The 14,694-nt window shown below is 39.8% G+C and overlaps 1 protein-coding gene across 3 annotated transcripts in view; it reads right to left on the reverse strand.

The window, feature by feature from the left end:
* TMEM245 (transmembrane protein 245) overlaps positions 1-14,694 on the reverse strand; it is a 103,090-nt gene continuing 88,396 nt past the window's right edge. For all 3 annotated transcript variants that reach the window (XM_030919415.1, XM_030919416.1, XM_010365592.1), the window contains one exon: positions 1-1,587. In XM_030919415.1, coding sequence (XP_030775275.1) covers positions 1,542-1,587 — 46 coding nt within the window. In that variant the 3' untranslated portion in view covers positions 1-1,541. The remainder of the gene's footprint in view (positions 1,588-14,694) is intronic.

Here is a 14,694-nt window from a genome sequence, read left to right on the forward strand (position 1 = left end):
TTTTTTGTAGAGATGGGGTTTCGCCATGTTGCCTAGGCTGATCTCAAACCCCTGGGCTCAAGCAATCCACCCACCTCGGCCTTCCAAAGTGCTGGAATTACAGATGTGAGCCACCACCTACAGCCTGGCAGAGAACCCTGTTCTCTTTCACATTCCCCTGGGAGCAGAGGATAGGCCTGATGATTGTTTTAAACAGTAGAAAGGGTTCAGCTAAGAACTACAGTCCACTCTCAGCCCTGTCATATACTATAGGACAAGTCTTCATTCACAACAAATGGATAGCAACACCTGTCTCGTAACACTGGGAAAACTGCATACAGTATTTAGAAGGAACACTAGTACAGCAGAATCTGCAGACAACGGAGTCAAAGATCTGAGGCCAAATCCTACTAAACTTTACAATTTTGAGTTGGTCACTTTTCTGAACTTTAGCTTCTCCATCAGTGTAAAACTGATGTAAAATAATATAAAGCTATATGAAAGCTGATGTGATGGACTTGTGAAATAGTATGTGCAAAAGGACTTTGTAAAAATGTAAAGCACTATGCTGGTTATTGTGATATCTGAGATATTTTTAAAGTTGCAATTCAATTCAACAAGCATTCATTTAGAGTCATGTGCAAGGCACTGTGCTAAAAGATGGGAAAATACTACATAAATATAAAATTCTGCTGAAAACTAACTTATTGGCAGAGTTCCAAATAATGAAACGGATACATTTAACAAATCAGAGTATTGCTACACCTGAGATTTTTCACTTCAAACACTTGGAAGGAGAAAACCTAACAACAGCATGAATTTTATCATACTGTTACCATTCATAGCAGCTTAGTAAGTATTTCACTTCAACGTGGTCAGCCAAGTTTTGTAATTTGGCAATAGTGTAAAGGAGCGTTAAGAGAAAAGGAAGGGGAGGAAGAGCTTCAGTCTTTGTATCTTCCAAGGTTACAACATAAAACTGAACATCAAATAAGCCACCCCACCCTTATACTTATGATTTATTCTTTTTTAAAGAACGTATAATACATTGTGGGAGAAGTGTAGAAGATTCATTTTTCCTGCTCACTCAACTACACACTCAAAAGTGAAAGCTCTCTTCCTTGAAAAGTGACTGTCTTAGAAAAGTTTAACAATAGATTTCTTAAACCAGGAAAAAATTACACCATATATTCTTTTAACAGCAGGTAGTTTAGAGTTCTTAAAATAACTTTATAAATATATAATATAGTAATATAGATAACCAAAGTGGAAGAATTTCAAGCCAGGGTACCAGTGTATAAAATGAAACTTTTCAAGCCATCTTAACAACAGTTAAGTGAGCAAACTACCAATTCTGAACTCTCAAGCTGTGTTTTAAAATACAAAGCATCCCGCAGCAAGTTCTCTCTTGTCCAGGCATTCTGTATGTAAGGCCAGGAGGTTTCTGCTTCTTTCCTGGGTTCTGCTTGCTAGGCACAGCTGAAAGGGCAGAAGGCCACAGCTGAGCTTAACTTACTGTCAAATTTGAACTTCCTAGAAAAATCACTGCAGAGGAAACCGTATCAACCTACTGAAGATTTCAGATCTTCAGAAATGTCACGGAAAGTCCTGAAAGAAAAAAAGATGGAATGATCAGTTGATTACCATAAAACAGTATCCTATATTTACAATCTTTTGGAGCCCTAATAAGATTATATAGTCACTATTTTTTCTTAAGATTTTCATTGAGTATTGTTTCCAAGTCTGCTAGTTGTTGCTCTTTCTTTATTAACAAGAACTCCATTTTTTTGCTGGATCCATTGTCCAAAGGACTATTTCCCTTGAAACTACACATGACCATGTGACTATACTTTGGTTAATGAAATTTAAGTAGACGTGTTGTGCAACTTCTGGGCAGTTCCTTAAAAGAGAAGAGCGATCTTCTTCAGCTCTTCCACCTTGTTACTGGCTCCAAGTGGATATGATGATTGATGTTAAAGAGAAAAAACACTAAGAGATCAAAGATTAAATGCTAAGTGGATACATTTTATTACAAAATAGAAATTGTAATCCAACAGAGTCCAAGCTCTAAGGGATGTGGTTCAGTGCAGGAAAAATGGGGTAGGTCTTTCAAACAAGTGACCTTGTACTTCTACTGTTTCTGACACACATTAAACAAGCTAAGCGAACAATGTTATTGGCAGGTAATATCTGGGCTGGATGAAAGTGGCTGAGCACCATGCCTGGCTGCTGCATACATGAAATGTCTACCTCAGGACTGTAGTAGCTAGCTTGCTTTTGCTACATAATTTACATGTCTGAGCTGGGATAAATCACCTGGTTAAATTCACATCTGTGCTGGCAGCCAAATGGCCAGGTCAGAATTTATCAATGAACATGAGCTCAAGCATCCATGTAAGACAAAAAGGCCTCGCACCAAGGCTGACAGCGTATCAGGATGAAGAGAGACTGGGGCCAGATGTTTATGCAATAGTCATTCAAGCCCTGGATGGCCTACCTTCTTTTACACAAGCAAGAAATAAACTACTAGGTTAAGTCACTGTTACTTTGAGTCTTGTTGAAGATGGGTTTTTTGTTTAGTGTTTGGTTACGTACAGCCTAAACTACCTTAAGTGATACAGATATAAAGCACAGTCTATTACCATCCTTTCAGATAGAAGTTATATTGCTCCTTTACAATAAGTCCACATATTAGAAATACAGAAAAATATTTGTCTTTACAGTTTGTTTTTGTTTTTTTGATACAAGGTCTCACTCTGTTGCCCAGGCTGGAGTGTACTGGTGCTATCTCGGCTCACTGCAACCTCTGCCTCCTGGGCTCAAGCCATCCTCCCACCTCAGCCTCTTGAGTAGCTGGGACTACAGGGAACATGACACCAAACCCGCCTAATTTTTATACTTTTTTTGTATAGACAGGGTTTCACCATGTTGCCCAGGCTGGTCTTGAACTCCTGAGCTCAAGTGATCTACCCACCTTGGCCTCTCAAAGTGCTGGGATTATAGAATGAGCCATCATGTCCGGCCCCAAATAATTTTAATATTATAATAAAAGTTATATTAATTATATAATATAAAATTATATAATTTATATTAAATTTATAATTATGTAAATGATGTTAAAAGTTATATTAATTCGCAATATCACTATATTTTTTCTTTATATACACATACACATATACTATGTTGTTTCTTCATAGATAGATAGATAGATAGATAGATAGATAGATAGATAGATAGATAAAAAGATTTGTTTTTTAAAGACAGGGTTTCACTCCGTCACCCAGGTTGGAGTGCAGTGGTGTGATCACAGCTCCTGGGCTCAAGAAGCTTTGGGCTCAAGTGATCATCTAACCTCAGCCTCCCAGGTAGCTGAGACTGAGCTATGCCTAATTTTTTTTTTCAAATTTTTTTGTAGAGATAGGGTTTCTCTATGTCACCCAGGCTGATCTCAGACTCCTAGCTTCAAGTAACTCCACCTCAGCTTCCCCCAAAGTTCTAGGATTACAGGTGTGAGCCATCGTGCCTGGCAGATTTTTTAAATCATAGTCAAATAAAGCTAAGTTTATTTGCATACTAATAACCAACTCTTGGTTATTGTCAACAAACTACTCAACTTGTTCATTAGAAATAGAGCTAAAGGCCAGGCATGGTGGCTCACACCTGTAATCTTAGCACTTTAAGAGGCTGAGGTAGGAGAACTGCTTGAGCCAGGAGTTCAAGACCAGCCTGGGCAACAGTGAGACCTCATCTCTATAAAAAAAATTTAAAAATTAGCCAGGCATGGTGGCACATGCCTATAGTCCCATCTACTTGGGAGGCTAAGGTGGGAGGATCACCTGAGCCCAAGAGGTTGAAGCTGCAGTGACTCTAGGTGATGCCACTCCAGTCCAGCCTGGGCAACAAAATGAGACCCTGCACCACCACCACCACCACCACCACCCCCCGGAAAAAAAAGGAAGGAAGGAAGGGAGGAAGGGAAGGAGGGAAGAAGGAATAAAATGAAGTACAATATAAAGTAAGTGTTCCATAAACTTAAGAAACAGCTCACAGTAGTAGAAACTAAAGATAACAAAAAGCTTTCATTAGGTACAATCACCTAAAAACTTACAAAACAAACAATCTGAACTTCAAATGTAATTCCACAATCATGCCCCCTCCCTTACTCCTTTTCTCTCCTGACTCTCAATTCATACAAATATTTAGGAGGCCCACAGGCAAGGCAGAGTTCAATTAAAGACTAATCTTGCAGCACTCAATGAGGAGAGCACTTCAGTGTTCAGAGGGGAACAGGTAAAATGTCACAGAAAAGAAATCACCTTCAAGGATGTTCAGTTATGTCAAGGCTCTTTCAATGATGGTGCCCTAAGCCTCTGGATCTCTGAAGCACACCTCTACTAGCACAGCTCTACTTTGAAAAACTGTGAGTCTCCTGGCTATGGATCCTGAGGCTTTGAGAGGGTTTATGTATGACAATAATACACCAACCATTTTTAAAGATGCTGGCTGATCTAATAATTGAATTTTCTTTTCTTAAAGATTTTTATGTTCTGAAAACAAGTCCAAAAGTGAAGATTTGTATATACACATGTATGTTTATATGCATTATCTATCTATCTATCTATCTATCTATCTATCTATCTATCTATCTATCTATCTATCTATCTCAAACCAGTGTTTCTCAATCTTGACATTGTTCTACATTATAAGATGTTCTGCAGCATCCCCAGCCTCTATCCAACTAGAATGACAATCAAAATGACTCCAGACATGAGGAAAATGTCTGGGGAGAAAAAAAATCACCCTCACACTCCTGTCAGCACTATAGCTCTAGACAGCTATTTTTCAGTCTCACCCAAGTTTGTGTTTTTACATTTGTCTACAGGCCAAGCTGGCTGCTGTCTCAGACAATACGAATTTCAGGTAACACTTAATTCTGACAAGTCCTGGAAAATCTTTGCAAGCAATAGTCAAAAACTGGCTAATACTACAAAGCATTTTCTAATACCCAACGGAGTTCTTTGAATCTTTTCAAATTTCTCAGATACCTACAATTTTATATCTATTAACTATTCATTTCCTCTAAATTATGAATGAAGATTTCTGCCTCAGGGCAAAGACACATTAAATAAGATTAAGGCTGTGGTTAGTCTAGTCACTGCTCTCTGTTGACAAGTAAGCTTAGCTGTAACCCTGAAATTCCTACCTACTATTAAATTTTGTCTCCAGGCCAAGAAAGCCTCCAAAAGGACTCAGGAAAACAAACAAACAAAACAAAGAAAACCAACAACTTGAAGCAAGCTTAGAAATCAGTTACTAAGAGTCTTTCATCTCAATGTTCTCTCTAGGTATGTAGGGTATTAGGGTGATGGAGCGGGAGGTGTGTGTGTGTATAGAACCCTACTGAAGTAACACTGATCTTGAACAAATCTCTATCTCCAGGAAAATAGTATCTATAGTCTAGAGATGCAGAAATTATTTGGTTTTTGGCTTATTCCAGAGGCACAGCTCTAACTAATAAGCAAAGTTCATAAAACTATAACTCTCTGCATTAAAAATAAACACTGCATTGATACTATTTTCTGAAAATGTTTTAACATCCTACCTAAACCATCTAAACACGGTATTCTTTCCCAAATTCTAAGGATTATCATGCTGCAAGGAATCATGGTTATAGAATTTCTCATCTAAGAATAAGCAATCCAGAATGGGACCACAGGTGACTGGGGGACTAGTTAACATTTTACACCTCCTTTCAGAGCAACAGGGATTGTGCAGTGTAGTCTCTCACTATTCCTTGCTCCTTGAAAATATTTTGGTATCTGCTTGCCCCAAAGTTTCAATGAGATCTTTACAAATTCATTTCACCCCCTACCCTCTTCCCTCCATGTAAATGTTTAAATCTTTTATGATCTAACAACGGAAGACTTGTTGACTTCCAGCCTCCTAGACGTGCAGAATAAGTTATGGATGGCTGAAAGTTATAACTGACTAATTTAACTTACTTAGCTGGCTCCCCAGCACTGAGTGTGTATTTCCTATACCAGCACCAGCATACAATCCTGTGACAGACCACATGCAACCACTATTATACATATCCCCTCCCTTCCAACAAATTTGGAATACAGTTCTAAGGCTGGGGTTTACTATGTCCCATCCTCTTTTATCAGCCTCAAGGTTGTATTGAAAAATCCTTTTTATCTAATCTGCTTTTGGTTTCACTACTTCACAACTTCACTAAATCTTCACCTAGCACTTTCTATGCACCAAACACCATGTTAGGAATGGCAAAACAGTGGTCAAGTTAGACATAGCTCCCACCTTCAAAAAGTTTACCAACTGATGGGAAAAAACAATGAATTCAACACACATCTATAAAACATGTATTAAGTTTCAACAGAAGTATAAGATACCACAGGGACACAACAAGGACTTCTTACCTAGTTCAGTTTCAGTAATGTTTCTCACAAAAAGGGTACTTTGTATAGACCATGATATTGGACTTGGCTGGGAGGGAAGTGGTATTCTTTACAGAGGGGACAACACTGCAAAGATGACACTGCCTTCTGGTAACTAAAACAAGTTTAATAAGGCTGAAAAATGAAATGCAAGGCACACAGCACAGAGATGAATCTGGAGAAGTAGACAGAAAAAAGGCATGAGAAGAGAAGTCTGACAGGGCAAATTAATATGTCAGCTTTATCTTGAAGGCCATGGGAAGCCACTGTGGGAATTTTAAGCAGCAGCAGAGTAGAGTATTTATGTTTCAGAAACATCAGAGAGAGGGTGCTATGAAGAACAGACTAGAGGGGGGCCAAACTCGAGGCAGGCACCAGTAAAGAGGCTGCTGAAGCAATCCTGGCAGTGGGTCACACCGCTGGGAGTAAAGAGGATGAACAGATTCAGGAAATTTTCAAGTAACAGAAAGTAAATCAAATGTACTCCCTTTCTAGCCCCAGTTTACTCTCTTTTCTCAATCTTCTAAAGTGGAATGACAGCGAGTGCACCCCAAATGAAATTCTTAGGGTGAGCATAAAGATCTGCAGAAGTGGGGCTGGTTTATGGCGCGTATCTTTATGCCTCACTTTACAGAGACCCAGAGATGGGGTTTCACCATGTTGCTCAGGCTGGTCTTGAACTCGACTCAAACGATCGCCTGCCTTGGCCTACAAAAGTGCTGGGATTACAGGCATAAGCCACTATGCCCAGCAGATACTCATTTTTTATTGTACTTTGGGTATTTAGTTATGAAAGATATAAACCTCAGATTAAAAAAGCGAGTACAAAAACAGCCACAAGTTACTAAATCTTCCCTAGAGAAACATAAAGCTGAGTTCCTAAAGGATCACATTCCAGTTGTCACCTTCAACACTGTCAAGGTGTAACAGACGGCAAAGGAAAACTATAATATGGAGAATAGCATCCCCCAAAGACTTCCTGGGATATACTCCTTACAGGATTTTCTGGGCTTTAATATTCAGAGACTGCTGCTCATTTTTTAGTAGAAGTGAAAGAAGTCTATCAAAGCAAGTCTGATTATCCTGTCCAAAAATCAAGAAAGTATGCACGATTACAGGGATGTTTTTGCCTTTCCCTACCATCCCATCTCCCTAAACAAGCCCACTATTAATAGAGAACAAAGGAAGTGAAAGGTTCTGATTATTCAGTAGAGGCCAAAATAGTTGGGAGCCCAAAGCTGTGCTGTACTCACTACATTCTCACTATCAACAGTGAGCAGCAGAGAAGGTCTTCCTTCCTACAATCTTTCCTTAGGAGAATGGGCATTCATCTGTGTGAAGATAGTAGTCTAACAAGTTTTTTTGCGGTATGGAATTAAGAGGTATGTCTGCTTAATAAAATGCAACCATCTATCCTCTATTGTCACACTGTAACAATATACAAATTCCTAGAAAAAGCCAAGCCCTTTCAGAGCTCATGCTTCTGTAGCTACTATTCCCTCACAGCCCATTCATTTCTTCCACTAGGAATTGAGCATTCTGAGTACAAAATACTGTTGACAGAGGCTGACATCAGTAATTAAAACAGACTTGGCCCTGGCAGTAACAGCAACTATAGTCAAGTTGGGATGGGGGAGAGAGAAAAATAATCAAGTATATAAATGAAAACTGTACTCCAAAAAAAAAATAAGTACAAGGTACAAACTAAAACACATTAAACTGGCAAGGAGGCCATAACCTAATCTTGGGGGTAGGAAACACTTCTCTGATGAACTGACATTCAAACTGAGATCTGAATAGTTAGGAATTCCTTAAGAAGGAAAGATGGGGGGATTATCCAGATGGAGGATTATCCAGATAGAGAAACCAGCAAGCACAAAGGCCCAGAGTTTCAATGGCACCTAGTGTATCTGAGGCCTGATGGAAAGCCAGTATGGCTGCACCTTGGACAGCAAAGGCCATGAAAGAAAAAAAAAAGAACTAAGAGGCAAAAGCAACAAATTCTACGAAGGTGGAAAGCGGGTGTGACTGCCAGGATCTGGCATATGTGATAGAGTTTGGCTGTCTATCCCGTGCAAATCTCATTTTAAAATGTGATCCCTAATGCTGAAGGTGAGGCCTAGTGGGAGGTGTCTGCGCCATGGGAGCAGATCCCTCATGAATGGCTTGGTGCCCTCCCCCTAATAATGATAAGTGAGTTTTTGCTCTATTCCTTCAGGTAAGAGCAGTTTGTTTAGAACAGCCTTTCATCTCTCTTGCTTCCTCGCTCTCCATGTGACACACCTGCTTCCCCTTTGCCTTCCACCATGATTGGAAGTTTCCTGGGGCCTCACCAGAAGCAGGTGCTGGCAGTATACTTCTTGTACAGTCTGAAGAGCCATGAGCCAAAATAAACCTCTTTTCTTTACATAAATTTTCTAGCCTCAGGAATTCCTTTATAGCAATGGAAAACAGACTAACACAAGACCCTAAAAAGCTGAATCTTAAACCAGTAGTGAGAAAGGCCGGGAAACATTTTGATTTATTCGGAGAAATCCCCCAGGCTTAGGAACTGGTGACATCAAGTAACTCTGGAAGTAGAGTCGGAGATGGGGGAAAAAAACAGGACTGCTCTACAGTTTCCTTAAAGAGCAGTAAGACAACACCCTCTGATATCCTCACCCCACCTCCCACCCAGCCAAGCAGCTGACTCCACCCTCTCCCCTCCTTGGCAGAAAACTAGAGGTTTTTCCCCTCTGGAGGTAAAACAAAAAGTCTCTGAACTAGTGCACAACAGACAGAAATGAGGGTAGGCATCCATCCCAACACTGGGAGATTAAGTGGATGTTTACATCTTGAAGGCTGTCCAGACCCTTTCCTCCTCCTGGCTCCCAGGAGGCTGGCAGCCAGGCTTTTAGTCTCTAGCCAGATTAGAAGCTCTTTCTTTGAGGACTACACGAGCCCAAAAAGGGGACCAAAATCACTGATATTAAGGGCTGGACAAAGCAGTGACCCTGCCACATTATATTATGGGAACATATATCATAATCCACCACAGCTTCTGGGTCTCTTTTTTTTTTGGGACAGAGTCTCGTTCTGTCACCCAGGCTGGAGTACAGTGGCACGATCTCGGCTCACTGCAACCTCTGCTTCCCGGATTCAAATGATTCTCCTGCCTCAGCTTCCCGAGTAGCGGGGACTACAGGTGCATGCCACCATGCCTGACTAATTTTGTATTTTTAGTAGAGACGGGGTTTCACCGTGTTAGCCAGGCTGGTCTTGAACTCCTGACCTCAGGTGACCCACCCACCACGGCCTCCCGAAGTGCTGGGATTACAGGCGTGAGCCACCGCGCTCGGCCGTGTCTCATTCTTAACATGAGCCAACAGCCAAACATCTTCAATACCCGATATTGTGGTTCTGTTAATACAGGTTAGTGTCCCTTATCTGAAATGCTTGGGAACAGAAGTGATTCACATCTTTTTTGCATTTGGGAATATTTACATTATACTAACCCCAAATCCAAGAATCCAAAATCCAAAATGCTGGCCGAGTGCAGTGGCTCATGCCTGTAATCCCAGCACTTTGGGAGGCTGAGGAAGGCAGATCACCTGAGGTCAGGAGTTCGAGACCAACCTGGCCAACATGGCGAAACCCTGTCTCTACTAAAAATACAAAAATTAGCCAGGCATTGTGGCATGCACCTGTAATCCCCGCTACTCACGAAGCTGAGGCAGGAGAATCATTTGAATCTGGGAGGCAGAGGTTGCAGTGAGCCGAGATTGTGCCACTGCACACCAGCCTGGGTGACAGAGTGAGCCTCTCCCTGTCTCCACAAAAAAAAAAAAAAAAAAAAAAAAAAAATCCAAAATGCTCCAACAAACACTTCCTTTGAGCATCATGTTGGCATTCAAAAAGTTTCTGATTCTGTAGAGTTTCCGACTTGGGATTTGGGATGCTCAACATGTATGGCAAAGGTGGATGGATTTTATAGATGTCATAAATGTCCCTCATTAGCTGACTTAAAAAAGAGAGATTCGGTGGCTCAAGCCTGTAATCCCAGCACTTTGGGAGGCCGAGACGGGCGGATCACTAGGTCGGGAGATCGAGACTATCCTGGCTAACACGGTGAAACCCCGTCTCTACTAAAAAATACAAAAAAATCTAGCCGGGCGAGGTGGCGGGCATCTGTAGTCTCAGCTACTCGGGAGGCTGAGGCAGGAGCATGGTGTAAACCTGGGAGGCGGAGCTTGCAGTGAGCTGAGATCCGGCCACTGCACTCCAGCCTGGGCGACAGAGCGAGACTCGTCTCAAAAAAAAAAAAAAGAGAGAGAGAGAGATTATGCTGGGTGGGCTAGGTCTAATCAGGTGAGTTCTTCTTTTAAAAAGTCTAGGGGTCAGAGACTGAAGTTAGAAAAATACTCTCCTGCTGGCCTTAAAGAAGCAAAAACCCAGATTATCAGCTGCCTATGAAGAGAGGCAGCCTCTAGGAGCCATGAGTCTCAGTTATACAACTACAAGGAAATGAATTATGCCAACAATAGGACCGCTTGAAAGAGGACCCCAATTCACAGATGAAACCCCAACTGTGACTGCAGATTGTCAGGTCCTAAGCAGAGGAACCAACCAAGTTTTGCTTGAACTCCTGACCCACAGAAGCTGTATCGTAAATGTATAGTAAGCTGCTAAACATGTGTAATTTGTTACATGTCATACAAAATATAAACCTGTAGGCTAAAAAGGCACATTTTATTCTAAGGAAATAACACCTCAATAAAGGAGACAGAAAAACATGTGCAAGTAGAAATGGAAACCGTTATAGTAAAGCTACAAGATAAAGTTGAAGAAATCACCCAGAAAATGGAGCCAAAAAGACACAAGTGAAAAAAAGAAAGTATTGAAAATATGAAATGCCCAGTCTATGAAGGTCAATGTCAAGATAAAATAAAGTTCTGAGAGAAGAAAAGGAAAATAATGAAACAACTCAAGAAAAATGTCAGAACACCAGAACATAAGTTTTCACTTTTATAGGTCTTAGCAAGTGCCCATCAGGACAAAAAACACAGATAAACAAAAAGATCTTATATGTCTTCAAACAGTTAAATTAACAAGAATCAAGAATAAAAATTGCTTCACACTTTTAACAACAATCCTAGAAGCTAGAAAACAATGAATAAAGAAATGTTAAAGGAAAAATGTCAAGCATAGAATTCTCTACATAGGAAAGCTATTGGATTAAGTATGACATTAGGAAAAGCTTTTTCAGACATGCATCATCCCTCAAAATTTACCTCCTCTGCATATTTTCCCGAAAATCTACAAGACGATGTGCTCCACCAAAAAGGAATAAATCAAGAAAGAAAATTATATAGGATATAAGAAATAAGGATTCCAATGCAAGGGAGAGTTGAGGGAATACCCAAGGTGACAGCTGAACAGCAAGCCAAATCGGGCAGACCAGGACACTCAGGAGAGTCTTGTTCAGAAGACCAACTATGCCTGGTGCAACTGAACATACCAAGTGGATAGGCGAGTGCCTGGTGCAGAGCTTGAGATGGGATTAGTTTTAAGTACATGGAAAGCAAAGCAAAGCAAATAAAAACCAGTATCTTTACTAACTCAAGAGAAAGCAAAAGTCGTAGGGGTAAAGAAATATTAGAATATATGACAAGGCTCAAATATGAACATAATTTAAAGTCATAATAATGTAAAACCTGAATACTGATCTAACCAGTATCACAGTTTGTTCTGGGGGAATGGGTAGTGAACGCTAACTTCTAACCTTCCAAGTGGGAAGTTATTAGATGATGCCTATACATGACCAAATCAGAAATAAACATGTCATTTCAAGATATGGAGGTAAATATCAAAATAATTAGGGTCAAAAAGTGGTTCCTCTTAGCAAAAGGAAGAAGAGGGAGAAGGCAAAGCCCTTATTTTTCACTGAGTTTTGTAGAAATTTGACTCTTTAAACTACGTGCATGAGTAACTTTGAAAGACAAAGGCTATATATATGGGTCCTCACATTATCTTTTTCTACTCCGCCATACCACATAAGCATTTTGTACTTTCAGAAGGAGAAAGGGTTGAAAAGGTTTATTACCTGTAAAAGAATTCATTTAAGTTGCTTTTGTTTCACCTTAAAAACTAACTCTTGCTTTAGTAACTTGAAATCATTAAGTTTTACTCAAAATAACAGCAAAGTATTGATCAATTCTCTTTTTTCTTTGTGTTTGGCGAGCCCACGGAACACAGCCTCAAGTTAGCAAGTGCATTCTGTTGCTTTTGAGCACACTGGCATCTCAGGTACCTGAGCACTTGTCTTTAAGAGGCAAAGGCAGAAAAGGATATCATAGTGTCACCACCACCAAATTGGGAAGGCCCTTGTCAAAATCACCGAAGCACCTCTCCTTTTATTCTTTTGGAAAAACTGATTTTCCCCTGCCGTCAAGTAAGGATTATGCTGGCCCCTAACCAGCTCTAACTCAGAGACTGTACTGCATTTGTCCCGAGTTAAAGGACCATGTCTCTCTTCACAAAATATAACACTGAAAACAAAATTAAGCAGAATCATGTGTTAAAGAATTTTACATAAAAGTATAAAATATTTTCATTAAATGCATTGTCAGAAACAACTTGTCAATGACTCCTTGATTATACAAGAATATCCAGTGGCAGGAAAACTAGTGTTTTCCAGTTGCAGATAACAATTTTACTTTTACTTTTTATTCTGAGACTGTCCTTCTTACTTTTTTGTTGTTAAAATGTAATTTCTGGCACACGACATAGAAAACTGTTTTTAAGTATCCACCTAAACTTAAAACCAGATGTATAACCAGACATTCCACTTTTACGTATATGTCCAACTACAGTAAGTACTATGCGCATGTCCACCAAAAGACATGTACAAAAACGTTCATGGCAAAACAAGAATTTTTTTTAAAAAAGAAAGTATAGCAACTTGAATTATAACAGACATAAACTGCAAACTACCCAAATATCTATTAGTCCTACAATGATTAAATGTGACTTCAATATATTCATGTAATGGAAGATTAGACAATAATGAAAGAAAACATGAATGAATCACACAGAGATACACTGTTGAGCAAAGAGGGCTGACTATATGAGTATGTACCTACCATACGATTTCTTTCACATGAAGTTCAGAAACAGGCAAAACTAATGAAAAGTGACTACAGTTAGAACATCAGCAGGCAGTGGGGTCTGAGAGGAGGCAGGGAGAAGCCTTCTAGAATAACAAAAATATTCTATATCTTGATACGGATAGTGGTTACATGGGTGTGAGTATATGAAAAAATCAACCTGTCTATTTAGAGGTATATTTGGCTATTTAGATGTACATCCTCACCATATATAAATTATACCTAAAGAAATTTAAGAAAATAAGACAATTAGGAAAATTTTTCAAACATTATAATTTATTTTATGAAATGCTGGTGACAGCGGATAACAGCAATTGTTATTTTCATATCTGTACTTACAAAATAACACGTTGCAACTCTATATTGGTGTCCCAAATAATTTTTCCCAACTTTGTATTTTAAAAATGTATAAACCTACACAAAATTGAAACGCTGATACAATTAACAACCACATATCCTTCATCTAGATTCACCAGTTGTTAACATTTTGCTACAGCCACTTCCTCTCTCCCTCTGTTTTGGCTGAACTGCTTGCAAATAAGTGGCAGACATCATGACCGGTCATCTTTAAAGGACATTCTTCTACAGAACAAAAGTGTCACTGGTTATGACTGGCTATCATTGTATCACTGGTTATCAAAGTATCGTTGTTAAACTGGTTAAACCAAATTTAACATTGATATATTATTTAACATATGGTCCACGTTCAAATTTCCCCAATTGTTTCAGAAATATTCTTTATAGCTTCCTCCCATCCCCAATCCAGAAATCTATCCCAGACTCATGCAATGCATTTGGTTGTCCTATTTCTTTTCCTTTTTTTCTTCTTTTCCATTTTTTTTCTTTTCCTTTGAGACAGAGTCTCACTCTGTCGCCCAGGCTGGAATCCAATGGCATGATCTCGGCTCACTGCAACCTCTGCCTCCCAGGTTCAAGCGATTCTCCTGCCTCAGCTTCCCGAGTAGCTGGGATTACAGGCGCCTGCCACCACATCTGGCTAATTTTTTGGGTATTTTTAGTAGAGATGGGGTTTTACCATGTTGGCCAGGCTGGTCTCAAACTCCTGACCTCAGGTTATTTGCCCACCTTGGCCTCCCAAAGTGCTAAGTGCTGGG

Source organism: Rhinopithecus roxellana, chromosome 16 (genome assembly GCF_007565055.1).
Source record: "Rhinopithecus roxellana isolate Shanxi Qingling chromosome 16, ASM756505v1, whole genome shotgun sequence".
Taxonomy (NCBI): domain Eukaryota; kingdom Metazoa; phylum Chordata; class Mammalia; order Primates; family Cercopithecidae; genus Rhinopithecus; species Rhinopithecus roxellana.